This window comes from Pholcus phalangioides, unplaced genomic scaffold (assembly GCF_987345545.1).
Source record: "Pholcus phalangioides strain wild (caught in Gottingen) unplaced genomic scaffold, Ppha-v1.0 ptg000016l_1, whole genome shotgun sequence".
In the NCBI taxonomy this organism is placed as follows: Eukaryota; Metazoa; Arthropoda; class Arachnida; order Araneae; family Pholcidae; genus Pholcus; species Pholcus phalangioides.
In genome coordinates, this window is record NW_028301609.1 from 1,987,814 (window position 1) to 2,010,086 (window position 22,273).

The 22,273-nt window shown below is 33.5% G+C and overlaps 1 protein-coding gene across 1 annotated transcript in view; it reads right to left on the reverse strand.

The window, feature by feature from the left end:
• Positions 1 to 22,273, reverse strand: part of LOC149074868 (uncharacterized) — a 36,002-nt gene that overhangs the window by 2,942 nt on the left and 10,787 nt on the right. The window contains exons 6-12 of the mRNA XM_089245798.1: positions 22,177 to 22,221; positions 18,348 to 18,378; positions 15,798 to 15,881; positions 13,421 to 13,723; positions 9,943 to 10,036; positions 5,929 to 6,028; positions 1,728 to 1,997 (exon numbers count right to left, since the gene is read on the reverse strand). Coding sequence (XP_089101924.1) covers positions 1,728 to 1,997; positions 5,929 to 6,028; positions 9,943 to 10,036; positions 13,421 to 13,723; positions 15,798 to 15,881; positions 18,348 to 18,378; positions 22,177 to 22,221 — 927 coding nt within the window. The remainder of the gene's footprint in view (positions 1 to 1,727; positions 1,998 to 5,928; positions 6,029 to 9,942; positions 10,037 to 13,420; positions 13,724 to 15,797; positions 15,882 to 18,347; positions 18,379 to 22,176; positions 22,222 to 22,273) is intronic.

Genomic DNA, 22,273 nt, shown 5'->3' on the forward strand with positions numbered 1-22,273 from the left:
TTTGAATTAATTTTTTTTCCCCTAGCACTATTTCAGTAAATCCAAAACAAAATGACAAACGACTTGGTTACAAAACCAATTTTTGGCCAAAACAGTGCACTAGCAACCACAGATAATTCTTTGTTCTCTCTCATATATATTTCATTCTTTTTTGGAGTCTTCCAAAGTGAAGAGCTTGTCAACTCTCTTCGACAAGACACAGAAAATTTTGAAGACGTAAGTTTTTTAAGAATGATGCACCTTCGAGACCACTTTCAAAAGCACAATGCAAAATGTGTAAATTACAAGATCTGTAAATAAGGCAAGGTGAACCAGATAGTTTTACTGTTCATCATTTTTTAAATTTTACCGTTTTGTTCACATTTTACTGTTCAATGCCAATGTAATCATTTTTGACAAATGAAGCACTTCCATTTCTAGCTCTTTGCTGAGCATTATAAATATTGTTTATGCCTCTTCATGCCTTAAAAATACAGAACACAACTGAATGCTATTGGGTAGCATCAGAATCACCAAACCTAGAATAGGCCTATGTATTCAACTGCTTTGAAATGCAAACTGTTGTTTCACCTATTTGCACCATAATTTTGAATGATGAAAGTTACTGTCCAAGACCATGAAGTAATAAATACAAAATTATTTTTCCATCCAGACAGAAGTTTTTAATGACTACTATACTTCTTGAACCCTCAAACTAAGCAAATGAAAAATTAATCAAATGGTCCACATACACCCCCCCCCCCTCTCCAAATTACCTTAAAAATGATACAATTTCTGCTTTGGCAGAATCATTAATTGCATTCTCCGACATTTGTAATATTTGGCAATATATCAATAATTTCCTGCTCAATTAAAATCAATTACACAAATTTTGTCGATAGGATTTGGTAAAGAAGTAGGACAAAAACTAGAAAGTAGGACATTTTACCAAAAAGTAGGATGAGTGGGAGCCCTGATTATAGCGTATTCTAAATCAGAATAAAAGTAATTTTGCTTTAAAGACAAATACATGATGTGGTACAGTACAAAATTTGCTGTAGGCATCAATTGTTCAAAATGCTCCGGCTTTTGTGTACCAAATTAATTTTTTTAAGAAATCAAGCTTATTAAAAAACAATTTACAATATGGCAGGACTTGACAAATAAAAAGATATTTAAGCACCAGCTTAATTTCTTAGCTGCAAAGCACAGTTTGCTATGGGAATGGAATTGATGGTGAATGGCGCTGAGACACTGATAGCTTTTAACTGCCTTTCCAATGATTTTACCTGAGCAATAAAGGACAATGCCATTGTCCACCATTATGAAGAAAATCGTCAAATATGTCTCTTCCTCTGCCACTCTTTCCCCCCCCCCACATAAAAATGGTCTATGTCCATTCAAGGGAGTCTAATATTTTATTACACCAATTATACCCATTATAGGGCTGGGTGCTACCTAGTTCCTTTCAAACTGAAATTACTGTACAATACATATGTACTACACAGCACTACTGGGGGGAAATTTTTTTGAGTTCTTGGAGGGGAAAAAACCGAGAAAAGAGCGTCTCAAGAAAAATATTCAAAAATTTTCCGTGCCTCGGATTATCTGGAAACAGATTTTCAGGGCTTGGATTTTCAAGGTTCTACTGTAGTTCGGAATGGTGATGTGTAAAAACTAAAGCTAAGATATCAGAAAATATGAATCAAGTAACCCATGTCCGAAAGAAAGATAGTAAAAATACTTACAGAACCATGAGCAGTATTGGAAATACTCTGATACGCATCATTTCCTTCATTGTGACCATTATATAGAGCTGATGAGCGATCAATATTGATCATTCCAAGATCCAACCTCCCTCTCAAGCTAGAATTCTCACTGGTATCCCAGACAGGTATATCACCAGAATTTCTTTGTTTGTTTTGAAATTTATCCACAGCATTCTTGAAATTCCTGATCACTGTTTCTAATCTACTGGCATCCATTGAGTACCTCAGTTCCTGTGGATCTATGTCAACCTAGGAGCATAAAATAAGAACAATGTTTTGTGTGCCACATTAGAAATAACCTCTTAAAACTGCCAAATTGCCTCTAGAATTTTCACAATGAAAAGTATGCAAGGTGTAAAGAAAGATGGTAAGATAAATATTTTAATGGTTTTGTGACTATTACTATATTATTCATACAGGGTTGTCCAGGAAAGGGCATCCCAACTTTGAATTTTTTTTTTACTTTTTTTGCAAGTTTGTTAGGCAGCCCCCCAAAATTTTATCAGTTTTTCTGAGATTGGTTGAAAATATCATTGATAGATGATGCTGTGCTGACAAAATTCAGATTTGCATAGCAAGTTCTGCATTTAAAAAATTTTCTTTTTAAAAAAGCCAACACTTAGGCCCATTTGAATCCAAGTGATTTCTTCCTTTGAAGCCACTTGAAGGACACTGTCTGTAGCCACAAACCCAAATACACCAACCAGAAGAACAACAGGAATACTTATTCACTAAAGCATGTGCAATCATTCCAGCTGACCCCTTTCAAAATGTGTCACAAAATTTCATTTTTCCACTGAGAAATGTGATTGGCATTAATGATGGGCATTTTAGTGAATTTTAATGATTCTGAGTTTTTATACTTGTAGCGATTAAATCAATCTGTGCATAGGCGGAGATAAGACTTGAAAGACTGGAGGGGGGGGGGAGGTGCATTAGATCAGTCGGCTCCTTCATTGATGCTGCTCCCTCCCCAGTATCTCCATCCACAAGTTTTTGATGACTAATGAAAATTGAAAGACTATAAAGCCCCATCCATCTTTGAAATATAACCTAATAATTTTGTTAAACCTTTGAAATTCAAATGTTACAGGCTGTCTAATAAACACTCAAAAAAAAAATCATTCACCAATTTTAAGATATTTAATTTTAAAGTTGGGAGTGCTGTTTTACAGACACCCTGCATATGTATATAACCATAAACTTAATATATAACTTTTCAAAATGAAAAATAAGGAGTTTTCAAGGAGTCATGCCCCCCCCCCCCCCCCAAAAAAAATTGCATCACTAGACTAAAAACAAAAGAAGCCTGCATGCGGATTGATTTTCATTTAAATGTCTTTTTTTAATTTCTATTTCAATGGTTCCAAGATTTCAACTTTCAGAATTAAAAGTATGATGGGTAGGAATTTCAGCTGCTGAAAAGGAAGAGATATGTCGTGACTGTATGCATGAGTAACAAGCGACTGTTTGAGAACACAAATTCGAACAGTAACAGAGCATAATGATCAGGATTAGGTATTGAGAAGTGTAGCAAGAAAGAATAGCATAGCTGCCAACTTTTGAAAATGAAAATTCGGGAGATTTTCGCGCAAACCCATATTTTATGCTAAAACCACTCCCTAATAAATACAATAGGGATTTTCCAAACATAAAAGTTAAAGCATAGGGAATAAAATCCCTACTCAAACACTGAAGTCAAATTAAAATAGGGATTTTACACACATAGAAGTTAAACCCTTGGGAATAAAATTCCTACGCAAAAAAGTAGTGAAATTGGAAGCCAAAACTTCAATGATGTAAAAATAAATATTGTGTTCAATCAGAAACGCTGTGAACAAACATTCTGCGCGAATGACCCCAAAATCATTGGAAGATGAAGAAAAACACAGTCAATTTTTGAAGAACACTGACTTTTTGTGACACTTGCTTGTCTTTTTTTTCATTTCACATGAGTGATGTCACTCTTTCCACCATGACCGATGTTTATGTCTGTAACACAACTTGTACAAAAAGGAAAAGTCGGCCCTCTTCTGGAACGTTTGATGAAAGGAAATTCATCGGGGTATAAGTATCTTTAAAATTGATTAAATATGTTTTTGCTTATCAGTATTCATGCTTTGTTATATCGCACGTACGTAACTTCAACAAAAGAAATTTTGACCATATGCGTGTCACTATAATCAATTATTATCACAGGACTATTGGCTGCTAAGCCATTTCCCTGCACGATAAGACAAACAACTTTCTTGTTACCATCAGAGGGTTTGTAAAACTTCCTTAAAAAGGGAATTTCCCCATTTACGACGTGTGACGTGATTTCGAAAGGGGAAAAAAAGAGGCTTCATGCCCCACAAGAAATTCCTTAGGGATTGTTTTCATAAGTGGGGATTTTTTTAATGAAGTAGGGAATTTTTAGGGACAATTAGGGGTTTTTGTGATTTTCGTAAAAATTCGGGAGATTTAAGAACTTTTCGAGAGGTCGAGCGATGAAGCTAAAATTCGGGAGACTTGGCAGCTATGGAATAGAGTGAGAGTTGCGGTAGTAGTATTAAAATGATTTAAAGAAATCGGCCCCAAAGCAGAATGTTTTGCATTGTTCTGATATGAGCCCTCGAATGACTGGAAATGTTCTGCAGTTACTATAATAGTGTTTTTCTACACATAACTACTATAACTACATTTTTCTTAAAATTCTCCCGGACTTCGGCATATTCTGCTTTGTGGGTAATCGGAAGTATTGTACCGAGTTTGCAATAAATTTTGCTTTTATCTTGCTTTAGAAAATCCTCCGAAAATCCAAGGTAACCAAAAAAGTAATTTTATAAATTTCAGACATGAAAAAACTGCCGATACTCAAGTATCGGAAAATAATTGTCTATTATTGTAAATCTATTGAAAATGTGTGAATTATGATCTCAATTTTTGGCACAAGTTCATTTAGAAAATTCGGCCTGGATTAAAAAAAATAAAATGCTGTATAATTCATGAAAGCATAAAGGGTTAGGATGGCATGCAAATTTTGGAAAAATATCGATCCATCAAACGGATGGTACAGGACTAAGGTGCCAATCAGTATAATGCGTAATATAGGGGGGGGGGGGGCTGAAGACATCGTTTTGCCACACCAGTAAAAAACTGCCAGCTGTGTTCAACTTTTTCTCACCACTGGGCGTGGGGGAATTTTCGGCTACTGGTTCTGCTGAGAAACACTGACCAGTTTGCGACATAGGCAGGAAAACATCAATATTTTTGATTCAGTAAAAAATAATATTTTTAGAAGCAAAAGCATATAATCGTATTAATTTGCTAAAAGCTAACTACGACAAAATCATAATGGTTGGCCGGTATGCACAACCACTGGATGTTCCAATAACATCCCGATTCACATTTCCTATTACAAAATTTTTTTTTTCCTCTTTTCTCCCTCTTTATATTCAGGGAAAGCTTCCTCTTATTTTTCTAGGCAATGCTATTCATCACAATGGGGAATGCCTATTCTAAGAAAGATCATCCCTTCAGAGAAAAAAGGACTTTTTCAGGAGTGGCTGCAAAAAGTAAGGAGTTATAAGGGGGCCCCTTTTCCAGAGGGAAATGAAAAGTTATGACTTTTTAAAGGAGTTTGTAAGGACTGGAAACTGCAGATAAAAGTTCATTAGGGGAAGGGGTGCCATGGGTAGAGAAAGTCGGAGAACCCCCCCCCCCCCGATATAAACTCATGTTTTACTGATGCTGCCATCTGTCTTTCATATTTTGAAGTGAAAATGACAAAGGAATAAGTTTTCACATTATGCAAATATTAAGTATAAAGTATGCCTGCTCTCTACATCAACTATAAAAAAGCTGCATGTTCTATTGGCAATCTGGCAGACAATGTGAAAAGAAAAGCTACTTTACAAAACACCAACTCTGGCCATATTTACTGTCATTAATGGGTTGGATATGAAGGCAGCAAGCATCTATCGATGATCATCTCGAGCTCATTAGGGAAAACATCTATCTTCTTCCCCGGGTTTGAACCCGGGACCATGATGGCAACCTTTGTGATGGTAGCCGAGCATCTTACCACCACGCCACTCAGAAAACAAACTGGTGATTGAAGCCAAAATTCCATTACACTTAAACTGTCACATAATATGCAATCCATTTTTAAAACATAAGTACAATAATGAATAATTACTAGTTCCTTCAGCATCTCCATTCTAGTAGAAGAGCGAAGAAAGTCTACTCGTTCAAACAGTTGTCCTATTGAAACAGGGTAATCATGCTTTTTCGTGTCCCTTGAAAGAGAAAAAAAAATTTTAACTATTAATTATTTGAAGCAAGTCATCACACAAATGTATTTTTGTAAAATTTAATCGCTAATAGACGATTATGTTTTTGAAAAAAAACATGGAAATAAAAAAATTTACTTTTCTCATACAGCTTTGATCATTTGTGAATCAGAGTTTACAGTAGTACCATTATTTTATTCATTTTTTTATTTCCTATTGCACATATGTTATTCAGGATCTCCCACTCAAAAAAATTAGAAAAAAGAAAAAGTAGGGCTTAAAACTGGGACAGAGGAGGACACTTCCCTTAGACAACATAATCATAGCATAATAAAATAAAAAAATCTTTAAATTGTTTTTTTTTAATTTTTTATTTTATTATTATTTTTTTTTTTTCATAGCACTGTTTCAGTATCCTGTAAGATTGACTCAAGCCAAAGGCTAAATATCAGAAATGACTTGGTAACAAAAACAATTTTTGGTGAAAACAGTGTACTAGCAACCACAGATAATTCTTTTCTGTCTAATCTCACAATATATATTGCACACATTCCAGTCTGTCTAATCTCTTTGACAAAGCACACAACAAACTATGAAGACATGTAATTTTTTTAAGAATAACAATTTTCAAGACCACTTCAAGCACAGTGAAAAATGTGTAAATTACAAAGTCCAATGTAAATAAGTCAAGGTGAACCAGATGGTTTTATTGTGTTGTCCATTCTTTTTTTAAAGGGATTTGTTTACATTTTACTGTTCCATGTATTGAGCTTATATTACTGGAGGGCGCATCCAGCCACCGCGACGGCAGCAGCATCAAATGCAAGGAAATCACGTGACTCTGTGAAAACAAAGTTTGTGCCTGGCAATTTGCCCATAGAAATGTACAGTTCGGTCTCCGAGTATTGGGTTTTAAAGATTAAAAAAAAGGATAGAGAACTCATCTAAAGATGAAAAAAGATTAAATTATTTATTTCATTAATACTGGAATCATTTCTTCATTAATACTTGAATAATTTCTTCATTAATGCTTGAATAATTTCTTTCATCAATTCTGAAACAATTTCTTTCATCAATTCTGAAACAATTTCTTTCATCAATTCTGAAACAATTTCTTTCATCAATTCTGAAACAATTTCTTTCATCAATTCTGAAACAATTTCTTTCATCAATTCTGAAACAACTTCTTTCATCAATTCTGAAATTATTTCTTTTATTAATGCTGGAATTATTTCTTTCATTAATTCTGGAATTATCTCTTTCATTAATTTTGGGATTATCTTTCCTTAATTCTGAAATTCTCTTTCATTAATTTTGAAATTATCTAATCGATGCTGAAATTATTTCTTTCATTTATTGTTTTAAATTTCTGTGGATGCCATAAGAAAATAATGACGGATCGTTTGTGTTTTCGCCGAGTCACATGATCTTCAGACGAAAGATGTTGGGGGACACCGTTCTCAACACTGCCAAGGCGAAGACAGCTGTCATACTCTCTCCACTAATATAAGCTCAATGGTTCAATGCCAGTATAATTGTTTTTGATAAATGAAGCACTTTCATTTCTAGCTCTTTCCTGAGCATTGCAAATGTTGTTCATGCTCTAAAAATAATGCCCTAATAACAATGTATCCAACTGCTTTGTAATGCAAACTGTTTCACCTATGCATAAAATGTGGACTATAATTTTGAAGATTAATGTTAGTCACTGCCCAAGAGACCATGAAGTAGTAAATATAAAATTATTTTTTTCAGACAATAGTTTTTAATGACTACTCCTACTTGTTGAACCCACAAATTAATCAAATGAAAAAGTAATAAGCCAAATGGTCCACATACATCTCCCACCAGATAACCTTAAAAAGGATACAATTTCTGCTTTGGCAGAATCATTAATTGCAATCTACAACATTTATAATATCTGGTGATATATCAATGATTCCCTCCTCAATTAAAATCAATTACACAAATTTTATTGATATGATTTGGTTAGAAAGTAAGACAAAAGTAGGTGATTTCACAAAAGAGTAGGATGAGTGAAAGCCCTGGTTATTATTTTGAACCAACTTATATGATTTTCTTGATTTAACAAAACAGTCCATTGAATGATTTATCAAAGGGACTTTCTGGATATCAGTGCCAAGATAAACTTGGGAATAGAAGTTGTTTGCCTTCACCGGAAATCATACTTGGGTCCTCTTGCAGTCCAGGCAAGTGCAGCATCGTATTTACCCAAGGACTGCCTTTCCCTTATAAACATGCACAGCATCACCATGTGCTGACGTTCAATTCCAGGTGGAGACAAACAACTTTTCTTTCTGAAGTTTGTCTCAGCACTAATAATCAGAAAGTGTCCCTTATATTTTGTATGCTGAAAAAATAGCATCTTTTTCAATCTGATTCAATTTAGCATTTTCCATACCATGGATTACAAAGTATTTATACTGTCAAACCTTGCAAAGACAAACTCACTTAGAATATTAGTGATTTATATATATATATATATATATATATAAATTAAATATTTTTAAATATTTTAGTCAGTTAAAATTCAGTTAAATATTTATAATATACATTCTAAAAGATACTGGATTAAAAACCAAATGTATTTGAAACAATTCAAAAGCCAGAGTATAGCGCCAAAGGCACTATACAAGTATACACATAACTAGAAATTATAAAATGAGAAGAGATGAAAAATGCAAAAATAAAATGGAACAGTGAGCAGGTCTTTCTCAAGGGGGAACTCCCACATTGTTCCAAACAGCAAAAATGTTCCTAATGATGGTAGAAAAAAAACCAGAAAAACACGAAAAATACATGAGTAGCAGAATACTAAATAGACACCTCCACAAAAGTGTGTTTAAAAGTTGAAAAATAGAAAAATATTTCATTTCAATCAAAACATTTTTATTTTCTATTTTTCAACTTTTAAACACTTTTGTGGGGGTGTCTATTTAATATTGTGCTACTCATGTATTTTCCATGTTTTTCTGGTTTTCTTAATTTTTGTATTTTCTCATATTTGCTTTTTGACTTCCAAAGCTTGTTTTTTGCAAAAATGTCTGGGGAATTGATGGTAAATTTATGCCTATTCTTGGCCTACCATCATTAGAAACATTCTTGCGGTTTGGAACAATGTGGGGGGGGGGGGGCCCTTTTGAGAAAGACATCCTCATTGTTCCATTTTATTTTCTCATTTTTCATCTTCTCATTTTATTTAGTGCGTGCGTGCGTGCATGCATGCACGCGTGCACACACACACACACACATATATATATATATATATATATGTGAGATATATAATGAAATAATATTTAAGAGTATGCAACATGCACAAACTTTCTCAATCTTTGTCACTGCAGCCATGCAAACCCTTTTCTGGGGTTCTTGAAACAGTTATTTAATGCTTGGAAATGCATTCATCATTTGCTATTGTGGCAGATATCATCAGTGGAAAGTGTTCTGATTGCTTATAAAATAGAAACATTCCATCCTTTTGCGTGTTATTGGAAATATTCCAATTGCAGTCAAAAACCACGAACATGAAGAGTTAACATTTGACTGCAATTGGAATATTTCCAATAACACGCAAAAGGATGGAATGTTTCTATTTTATAAGCAATCAGAACACTTTCCACTGATGATATCTGCCACAATAGCAAATGATGAATGCATTTCCAAGCATTAAATAACTGTTTCAAGAACCCCAGAAAAGGGTTTGCATGGCTGCAGTGACAAAGATTGAGAAAGTTAAGAAAGTAAAAATAATTGGAACCCCAAAGGAAAAAAAAAAGGATTCAAACCCTGAAAAAAAAAGGCAAAAACTCAACTCATTCAAAACAATATTTAAAAAAAAAAAAATCACTGCTCTAATTGGAATAATAAACTTTATTATCAAAGAAATTGAAAATTCTCACCTGGAATGATAAGAAAAATTCCCAGGAAAATCAACTTGTCTAGAATGATAAAAAAAATTTCCAGAAGGCTCATCTCGCCTGCTTCTTCTGTATGCTATAATAAATAAATTTATATTCAGTTATAAACAAACATATTTTCAGAAATATCAAAAAGTAATTATGACTGGATTTACCATATTTGCCAGCAGATAAGCTGCTAACCTCAATTTTTTTTTCCTCCACATGTTTTGCAAGCTCAATATATTGACCTATACACAGGTGACAATTCAGACGAAAAATCTGTAGCTTATCCCGTGATGACATCAACGAAAACATATCAAACAAATAAATGGGAAAAACCATGGACTTGGGACTTTAGAAATTTTAATGGGTGACCATATATAAAGCCAGTTTTCCCCGGATGCTTTTTTTGCTGCCCCGATTTTTTTAGCTATAATTAGCCACTTTGCTTGCTTTTGGCATCATATTTGGTGATAATTACCAATTTTTCGTACTTGAAAAATCCTGATTCCCCATATTTTTCCCAAGGAAACGGGGTCAACCTGAAATTGCAAGGATTGGAAGAGATGTTTTCTTTAGGGATTTTCCATTCAAACACTGGACAATTTTAATAAGGCTGAAAAATCGGAAGCATTGGCACCTATGTATATACCTTGTTTTTTCAGGCCAATTTTCTTATACACTGGCAAACATGGTAGCTCACAATCTTGCTCCTTTATTGCTAATGAAATTAAATAAGTTTTTTTCTAGGAGCATCAACACGTATGAAAAATTGATCGAAAAAAAATTGATTTTTCGAGTCTGTCACACGTATTAAATATATGAAACATTAACATTTAGTAACTGAATAAGAAAAATCACAGCGATTTCAGCTTGTATATAGGACTTAGAAAATCTTGAAATGTATTGATCTCCCATCATGATAATCAAGCTGTCAAACAAACAAGCTTGCAAAAAATAATGAAAATGTGTTTTAAAACATTTTGTATACAGGGTTGGTAATTTTCCTTGGTTTGAAGATATATCTTTTCAGTATTCTATTACAATGGCAAGCATTTATTAAAAATGAAGGATCACAGGCAAGATTTTGCAAATTGCCTTGATTTCTCAGAACAAGCAGCACATATGCCCCACAGTATGCAAAAAAGAAAAACCACACGCACATCAAAATATAGTAGTATCTCATTATATCAGACTAATGGGGGATAAAGGTTGTCAGTTTCAATGAAAGTCTGGTTTATAGCAAATAATTCTGATAGGGATGTAATACAACAGAGTATATATAAATTTGTCCTATATCAAAGAAAGTACAGTAGTTAGCTACAAGAAATGTTTTTTTTTTTTTTTCAAGCTGAGCACAACTCAGGTCTATTGCCATAGGCAATTTACTACCTAGTGAGTTGTGCCGGAAGTGTAAGTGTGTGTACCTAACAGTCTGAGTGCGTATCTAGTGTTGTGTATGATTTTTCAGTGCTGCCATCTATATCTCAGAAGTGAAGTGAGTGATGTGTAGTGACTGAATATTTGTACTGTTTGTAGGACTGTTGCTCTCTGTGGCGCGACATTTTAAAGGGGAGATCGGCTCGCATTTGCGCCTCAAAGTTGGGAACCACAGAAAACCAACTTCAGCCGACCACCACTGTGGCGACGGTGGGGCTCGAACCCGAGTCCCCGCGATGCGAGTCAGTCACTATGACCACTCGACCACCACAGTGGCAAGAAATGTTTAGCAAATAGAAAACAGCTTTCAGCATAGGTTGAATTAAAAAAATATATGTGCGTATACACTGCAATGATCTAAATTTTTCTGGCTGGTTGAGTGGTATGAGCCATGCAGTGCATCCACGTTTACGCAAAACAACACGATACTATATGTTCAATTGCTTGCTTTGAAATGTAGAACTCAGAAATGTGAACACACCCTTTCTTATTATTATATTTCTTTTAACTGTCTGTTATAAGCAACGTCTGTGATAATGGGGTCCATTTCTAATGAGGTTATATTGTATGTGTGCATATCCTTGTATCCTGCAAATGCATATGCTAGAAAATACTAAGAACCGTTCTAAACAGTTGAGAAGCAATTCAATCAATTGATATTTGAATGCCATAGGATAATATATAATTTTCTTTGCCAATTTTGCCAATCCCAAAAATTATGCTTTTGAAAAATGCAGGCATGGTGATATATAGACCAAAGAAATATTTTTTCTTTTAAGCCTTCCAATGAAAAATGAAAAATATATAAATTCTTGACAAATACTTTTAAACAGTCATCTGGCTATTATAATGGCATAGGAAGTTGTGCTGATTTTCTGTCTACTTATTTCTAAGTACAGAAATGCATCCGTTGGAATGGTAACATTTGATCTAGAGAGAGTGATCATGATAATTGAACACAGCCCATTGCCGACATATATACAGGGTGTCCATAATCAGAACACCCTATTTTAAAGTAGCCTACAGGCAAAACCAGTCATCAGAAAAGTGTGAAATTTTGTCCAGGACTTCGTGAAGTGATGGGAATTTGTTTCAGGGGGAAAAAAATTCACATGTTCCCACCAGAGGGCATTTCACTTTGAATACTTGCACTTTTGAATGCTTTGAGGCGATAAGAGATGCTTGTTAGCATGCGAGGATGCTCACATGTGCAAATATTTACATCATATTCGTTGTATATAAAAGTCTGATTCAAATTTTCGGTTAACTAAATGTTGCATCCATCCCTTGGGAACGCCTTGAAATCTGCAAAAGATGTAAGGCGGGACACATCTGGTCTTATCAGTCTAATTATTTGAGTTTTTATAATTTTTTGTCATTTTTGATGATTTAAAAACACAGTTAAAAGCATGATGCGTTGAGTCACTTTCAATGTATTCAGTTAAGAATTTTGCCTTTTTTTGTGTTGTGCGTCTTTTTTTTAATGCTTCTGTTCATTTTATATATTTTTTTCAATCTTTATCATTTAAGTTTACGATCATCTGTACAGGCATCATTAGTCTATGGATAGTAAATATATTTTTCCCATAATTTAATATGAAAATCACTCTCCGTATGTGTGAAAATGAATAAATCTGATTTCATTTTAATAAGGAACATACAGTTGACGCTCATTATAATGACCTCACGTTATAGGGACTGTTCCATTACAATGACTGGTAGGTTAAGTCCAAATGCTTTCATATAAAAAATATCCATATGTATACTTTTCAATATAACGACCACCCAATTTAGCTTCCATTTTCAAAGGAAAGATGAGGGGTTGATAATATGTGTGTCAATTGCATATTTTATTAGCTTCAAACTTTTAGAAAAGGATAAAAAGAGAAATTATGTGCCCAGATGACTGGTTAATTCTATCAAACGGTGATATTTAAATTTTGTATGATTAAAAGTCAAAAGGGATGAGAAGTCTGAAGACCACAATTTTGATATAAATATTTGGTCAAAAACAAGATGGGGGGAAAAAACCACTAACGTTCTGGAGAAAACCTTTCTTCAATTTCTTCTTCAACTTTCATCTTTCCTCTGCCCTCTCTCTTCTCAATTCCATGCGCATATTCTTCTAGAATTTTTGAAAGCTCGCTCTTTTTGACGTTCATGTTCTTCACTTTTTCATACATTGTTTGATAGTTTTCCTTCAAGTAGTAGAGCCTGTGCTTGTATCCAACAACATGGTTAATGATTGTAACTGGCTGGCATGTGCTTTGACACAATTCACAATAGTATGTTAACTCCATCATTGGATCCAATCGCCGTATTTCAGCAACATAATTCAAACCTAAGGAAAGGAATAAAACCAGTAATTCTTTTATGCCATTCCTCTGGTTATTTTATACACACTTTACAATTTATACAATCTCAACAACAAGTACAGTCAACCAAATTAATGAATTTCTTTAATGTAACAAATGAAGGGGTTAGTCATATCTAATTAATCTCAATCTGGGTCAACTGAAAATGTAACTAAAATTCGGCTAGTAAAGTTAAGATACAAAAATTCAATTTCTTTGGCAAAAAAAACCATGGTACTTGACTTGATATGGCACACCAAATAACTGGGGTATATTTTGGTTAGAAAAACATTGCTAATTTTAAAGATACAGCTTGTGTCATTATGCCAAAACTATGTTCTTTGGGGTTGTGCAGTCATGGTCCAGAATAGTGTTTTTTTATTCAAGGTATCCTTTGTGTATCAACATTTTTTCCCATGGTACCTGAAGTCAAAACAAAGACTTCCTAACAGCTGCAGTGTTGTTAAATTGGTTGACTAACAGTACAGGTGTTTTTCACTTCAAGCGATTAATTGGTTCCACAAAATGGACCACGTAAGACAAAATCATGTAAAGCGAGTAGAATTAAACATGAGTAAGATAGGATTGGGGATTTCTTCAGAGGGATACGAAAATAAAAATAACCTCAACTTCCAGCAGCAAAATAATTTTTTTCTAGAATAAATTACTAAAACTTATAAACTTTGTCAATATAGGCTATATGAATAAATTTAATTAAGTTTCACTTCTGTCTTCACTACTTCCAATTAATTCCAGTGAATGTGGATGTTTTTTTGTTTTCCTGAAGAGTAATGTATGATTGGCTGATAATCTTTTTGATGAAAGCAGTCGAGACTTAGTTGATAAGTAGCATTCTTTGTCTCTTTATATAAACTTTAAGAGCAAAATTAGAGAATTCTGAATATCCTTTGCAAATATGACAATTATAGATTCATAAAGATCGTTTTCTGATTAAAATTCTGATGACATTGTCAATGTGTTTCCAAAAAATATGCTCATTAGTGAGTTTTGGTGAGATAGATTTGAGCATTTCTTCCATATATGTCACGTCTACATCAACAAGTCCCACGGATTTTGTCATTGTAATTATATCATACTTCTAATTTGCAAGCCCATTTTCAGGACTAAAATCAAATTACACACCAAATTTTGCAGTTCATTTCTAAAATCATCTTTTCAAAACCATGTTACAGTGAAACTGCGCAAAGCGAGGGATACCTGTAATTTAAATTTCTAAACAATTTATCTACAGCTATATATCGGACTTATGTCAACTTACATTTATGTCGTCCCATCCAAAAAAAATTTTTTTTTCTTCTTAAAATGGATGCACTTTGAGCAAATTTTGAAGGCTTTCAACAGTGCATTCTTAGAATAGAAATGTTCACCCGAAGAAGTTTCATTGAAAACACAAATATATAAGGAGGGAGAAAGAAACATACACATTTATCTCCCTTCTCCTCCTAAGGACAGAGGGTGATTGTCAATGGAAATTTTTACTTAAACCTGTCTTTTTCATCTAACATTGTTAGTCTTAAAACAAATTACTAATATAAGTCAGGGTATGACTATTGATATAGAAAATAAGTATATGTTTTAATTATCTATAAATTAGTAAATCTAATTGATGGGATATGTCCTTGCGGCACCCTTGGTTGCTGATCATGGTATACTATTTGGACACCCGTTGTCCAGAAGATAGAACAAACTACACACATTTTGAATGGCACATAATGGTCTCATCAATGTGTACAACAATCAAACATTAGTTTGAACAAGTGAAAATTTTCTTGTAAACTTGTTTTAGATAAGTATGTCATGCAAAGCAATGTGTCTAGTGTTTTATTTTGTGTGAGGCATTCATCTCTAATGCTGAAATTATTACAATACTCATAGTTCTCAATGACTACATGGTTCAAGCAAGTAAAATATGTGGAAATTTTATTTTTTTGGTGTGTGTGTGTCTCTCTCCCTCTCTCTTTTTTATACTTCCAATATCAAATAATATAAATAAAATGACATAATATCAATAAAAAAATAAATGACTGATTTCATACATACCAATGACCGGGATATCTACATCATCAACTTTAGTTTGAATTTTTGGAGTGACCCCTAATTTTTCTTTGCGTTGGAAAAGTGGACCTTAACAAGCAAACAAGAACATATAATGAACTAAAAAATATTCAATATGCATGTTCTCATTAGTTAGTTCCACACATTTTATCTCAATCTACAAATAAACATTTTTTTACACACAACACAGTTTTTAAACTACAATTTGCAACACCCCAAGGGATTTCTTTGAGAACACTTTTTTTGCCATAGCTTGTTGAAGTTTTCATCAACTGATTCGCTTTGTTTCCACGTATATCCACAAAATTATAATTAGCACAAATGCATTTAAAAAAGTGAAAAATTTTTCTTCTAACTCTTTTTTAACCCTTTTTTCAGGATTGAGGATGGATAGCTTTGTTCAGAGGTGATCCTACCGACATGTGCAAAACTTCGGAATGTGTCAAAAAATTGTGAGCACGTCATATTTTTGCACGTCACCTATCTCAAAAGTATTACTTGCTCACAAATAGAATGGAATATGAAATGAAAGCAAGCGTTTCTTGCTTTCATTTCATATCCCTGGTTTTGCCTATAGGCTACTTTAAAATAGGGTTTTTTCTATTATGGACGCCCTTTATAACATTTCAAGAAATCAGATAAGGCCAAGTGTGCTTGTGGTGACATTGGATCTTTATGGCATTACCTAAAATCTTGTTCAATAATGACAAAACTTCATTTTGGTGCTATCCTCTCTCAATAACGGTTGACTATATTTCAAAAGAAGAGTTTTGAAGAGCCCTATTAACTTTGCTCGGATGCAGCGGATTATATTGTTCCTAGATAACAACCTAAACTGCATACATACTGAGAGTGCGAGTCTACGCAGTAGGAATGATGATGACTTCAGGCAGACAAGGGCTTCAATGATTGATAATACTAGGAAATATGATCTCTGACCACATTGGCATTAACAGAAGTAGCCAGTGAAAAGAAATCTAAGCAAGTTCACCTGTAGATGAGACAAATTAAGTGTGATTTACTCGGGTATAAAGAATTGTGTTGATTTTGACTCATCTGGCAATGATTCCAGATTATCCCCAAATTATGCTTTACAGATGAAATAATGTTTACCACAGATTATCTGTGATTTCTGATCAAGTATAACTGCGATGATGCTATATTCATTGATCAACATCAAATTTATCTATTGCTATCACGATATCTTGGAACATCAAGGACACCACCATGATACATTGATAAAAAATAAGCGGCACCTCACTAAGTCCAGCATATGGACCAATGGACGTCAAGAATTATATAGAAAATCACAACGGTTGACCTATTGTAGAGCAATGAATGCTCTGAGGCGATAAGAGATGCTTGTTTCTCTCATCATATCAGATATAACAGTGATTCCCAACATGGGGGCAATTTGAGAATGAGGTTTTCTATAAAAGCTTGTGGAACTTTTCAGAACTCTCACCAGTTTTTTCTGTTCAAATTCATGCTTTTTAAGCAATTTCTTGAGGGCATCTTTCATTTTTTTCTTTCAGTGTTTTCTTTGGAAAGGGTTTAACCATGGTCCTGACAAAGGTGGGGTTGACAGGGCCCTAAGAAAATGCTAATGATGTTTTGTTTTCTACACTATATATTCTCTATAGAGGGATCCTTAAAAAGTTTTGTCAGGAGTCCGCCAATGATCCAAGCCTAGTGGCTCTGCTGCAGAATGTGGGAACCACAAGTTCGAAATGTTTTGTTCCACAGACAATTTGTGCCAGTAAAATGAAGTCCATGGACCGCCCCCCACCAGTAAAATTAAGAAAAATAAAGTTCACAGACCTTTCTACAAAATAATATTCTGTACACAGCAATGTAAAAACAATGAGTTAATTGCTTTCCCATCCAAGCTCAAACAGAAATCTCTAAGGACCCCTGGTTAAGAACCACTTTTGACAAAGTAAATCTTTTTGGCTCAGTCAATGTGAACAAGGGTTCACTTTTTTGAATAAAAGAAACATAAGTAGCAGGGGAAACAATCAGAACTGGGGGGGAGCAGAGCACCCGGGTTGCAAAATTTTAACATCCGAAGTAAAAAATAATGGTTTTTACACATTAAAAAAACTTTGTTATGGGATTATGAGGTTCTGTGGGGGGAGGGGGGGGGGGAGTACCCACACATAAAAAAAAACACATTCTAGTTACAACCCTGGCTGGGGACACCAGGATTTCATTAACCCTTTGGTGAGGCACAAGCTGAAAAAGAGTGGGAACTGAGCTATTGTAAACCAAACTTCTGGTCCCTTGAATTTTTTTATAACAGAGTTTGGCTTATTCAGGAATAAGGAGAATAAGGAATACATTACATAATGCCAATATACTTGTACATTCCAAATTCTTTTGCTTTCAATTTGAAATTTTAAAATGACAATGGTAACATCATTTTCTTATTAACTCCCCTTTACTATTTCAGTAGGAACATAACAAGAACAGCTTGAATTAATGTATAAAATATATTAACAAATCTGGGATATATAAATAGTTAATTAAACTTACCCGGATCTAATCTTTGTAGAGAGAAACGATCCTATATTCAATGGAAGAAAAGTTGCAAATTAAAATCCTTAATGTGAAAACTTACAATGATTCCACCAAATCTAGACAAGTACAAAATATAAGCACCTAGACAAACCAGGGTTGTCAAATTTGCTCCTCGGGCTGGGTTTTTTTAGGGAAAATATGTTTTTCTAGGGGAAAATTGTTTGTTTTCGAAGAAAATGTGTTGCTTTCAGGTTAAAATTTTATTTTAAGGTTAATTTTTATGTATTCCAAAAATTGCTGCATAGGGCAGTGTTTAGAATATGTATATTTTAAATTATTGTTGAAAGATTTTTTTGGGACTAAAAATGTGATAAATAATTTCTTGAATCACAAACACACTTTTTTATGTAAGCATTTAGGTACAAGATTTACATATTAAAATCTTACAAGAAACCACAAGCAAAATGTAACCATGAACTTAGATATGCATTATACCTAATATGTGATAAACATATCCAAAGAAATTATTGCTTATTTATAATACATAATAATTTTTCACACACACACAAATCCTTGTATAAATAAATTGAAGCCTCTGTGAAGAAGTAAACCAAAGTATGTAAACTGAATTTTCATTCGAAAAAAAATATTTACATTACTTTCTTTTTTTATACAGGTTCATCAGACTTTCATAACTGAAATATCAAGAAATAATAAATAAACTGAAAATAAAATACAGCTTATAACGAAAAGAAAATAACTTTGTGGGATTCTTGAATTGAACATTGGTAACGAACACCTTCAAGTGAAACAGAAAAAAAAGTATAGTTTTTCTATGAAAATAAGACCTAACCAGAAAATAAGCCATAGCTTGATTTTTCTTATGCTCATAATATAAGCCCAACCCCGAAAATTGGCCTGTTAAAATCATCAGCCAGATGAAGATATTCTGCAGCTCTGTTGCTATACATGACAGGTTGTCTTGTATAAAGTGATAGTAATATACACAATAATGTTATTGATATCTGTGTTTAATGATAATTCAAGTTATTCTGTAGTTTTAAGTTCCCAAAAATGACTAATTTGGACAAGTGGAAAATACCCCCAGAATCGTAATGAATACTCAGAATGACTGACTGCTATCTCCTCTTAACCAGATCATTTTTTAATTATTACTGCTCTTTGAAAAATATTTCAGAATGTAATTTAATGAAGCAGGGATATTCTTCAACAGTGAGAAATTCAAGAAAAAGAGAAGAACGTGACTAGCTCCTGAAAGTTTGGGTTCGATTAAAAAAAAAACTATGGTTCTGGTTACATAGCTTAAGGTTTTATTTTTGACGGATCAGAACACTTTTGAATATATTTTCTGCAGGGTTTGAAAAATTTGGAGAAAAAAAATTCAGGCACCATCATGATTACCTCAGAATTTTCATTATCCAAACTCATTTATTTTACCATAGACAATTTTCTTTATGTGGTTCTGCATACAACTCGAGGTACAGATACAAATATGCAGCAGTGGGTGTGTTTGTGTGTGAACAATTATTCCCTTTATAGAGAGAAACTATGTCACTCTCTATTGTTCATACGAAGTACGAAAGCCTGGATAACTTGAGTGGCGATGTAGTTCGGAAGAAAATTCACATTCCTCTGTGGGGAATCGAACCACCAATCTTTCACTGTCCGGGCGAGTGTTCTAACCATTGAACTACGGAGGACAGACATTTTCCTTACTTAGAGCATATGTATGAATGCTGAACAGGACTGTGCATGGACAGCCTCCTAGCTAATAGTTCTTATGACGTTAGCCCCCAGTATGAAAGTCTAGTTATCCAGACTTTCGTATTTCATAATTATTCCCTTGTTGTATGGTCAATTTTATTAATCAAATGCATAGCTTAATGTGCATCAAAAATATATATGTAGACATAATGTAAGATGCACAGAAAGGATGTATATACATGTTTAAATGAGATTTTTTTTGAGGTTATGGAAATAGGAAATTCAATTTTCCCCATTTTGTCCAAAAAACACAGATTTTTTAGAAAAATCCGCTCGGGCTGGTTTTTTTACAACCCTGAGACAAACTCGCTAAATTTTAGATGTAAGAATGCATATACAATCTGTCTCAAAACTTACGACTTTTAATTGCACCATGGATACTGTTTCAAATTTTTTTTTTTGCTTGTGATCAGAATGCAAAAAAACCTGCTTTTAACTTTAGTCCTTGTTGATGGAAAATAAGTTATGAATTTTTTAAACTCAAAATTTTGAAAAATAACCATCTCAAACGTTTTAAAAAATCATATGCAAACTTCAAAGATTGCATATATGGCATATCAGAGACATGATAGTATAAAAGTGGAAAGCTATCACAGATTGGTTTTCATTTAAGAAAAATTTTCGAAGTCATTGCATACTTTGTATGATGAAATTCTACTAATATTTCATTTGAAAGCAAAAAGAAAGGCTGTAAAAAACATTGCTATGGCTTTAAGCAGGTCGAAGTGAAGTGTTTGACGTGTATTGACCCAACATATGTCCCAAAAGCCAAAAGCTGGTTGTGGTAGGCAACACAGTACAAGTTTAGGTGAAAACAAAACCGTTGGAAAATTGGCTTCAATGCAAAAAATTACCTTGCATGAAATTATGAAAGATCCTTGGAGTGAAAATTTAAACAGATACAGTTCCTAGATAAGAGAAACTTGTATTTGATTCATAAAAGAGTGTTTAGGAAATCATCTGTCACAAGGAAGCACCAAAGAGAGGTGGAGAAGAAAGACGGCACAAAATCATGTTTTATGATAACAAATAGCTTGGTATCATGTTTAGTGGTGCAAAAAATGAACTCAAATGTTCCAGATAGATGTTTTCAGCAGACAGTAAACTACAGCTTTGATAATAGTATGGGCAGCACTTGCTTCTAATGGTGAAGCTTCCTTAACTTTTGAAATTGGCCGTCAAAACTCTGATGCTTAAAAGGAGATCCTTGAGAGCAATTTGCCACTGATTGGGAAAATTTGAGAGGACCAAACGTGAGCCATTTCAACATTATGATGTGCCTATTCAAAGATCTGCTAACACACAAAAAGCTTTTTTTAATTGTGAAAATATGTTGGTTTAGATTGGTCATCGATGAGTCCTGACTTGAATCCTATTAGGAATGTATGGACATACTTACAATAAATGTGTTTACAAATGAAATACAGTGTATTCGACTATTGATGACTTCAAGAGCTCTATCGAGAAAGCGTCGTACAGTTTTGATGTTCAAACCCTACAGAATTTAACTAGATCTATGGAGGATAGTGTGCTTGATGTTGCTAAAAAAAAAATTAAAAGTCTATTTAAAAGCTATTTGAAAGCCTGTATAATTTTTGCAATTCTGAATTTTCTTTTGAGACAGCCATTTATTTTATTTTCAATAATATAAATATTCTAAATATTCTTTCATAGAAAAAAAATTAAAACATCTATAAATTTAAAAATGCTTTAGATATTACCCATTAAAAGGTGCTAATTTTGTTTGCCGTATTTTTCTTGTTATTTTAAGTGCATTATCTAAACTTTTGAGACGGACTGTAAAATTTGAGTGAATATGGTACTCAAATTTTGATGCTTCTATGAAACTAAAAACAGCTTCAATTCCTTTTTATTTTAGAATCTAAAAGAAAATTAGCAGGATGGAGATAGATGACTTGGTAATGAATAGTGATTTACAAGTTAAATATCAGCATAAGCAAGAAGCAAAAGTTCTTCTTAAAGAACTTTGACGCTTCAAAGTTTTAAGAGTAAGATGTTTGCAAAAAAGTTCAATAAATCGACAGAAAACTTTACTGACCTCTTCAAATGTTCTTCCTCTTTCACCAAGAGAAGCTGCTAATTTCTAAAGCAAGAAAAAAAATATTTGAAATATGAGTATTGATGTATGGGTATGA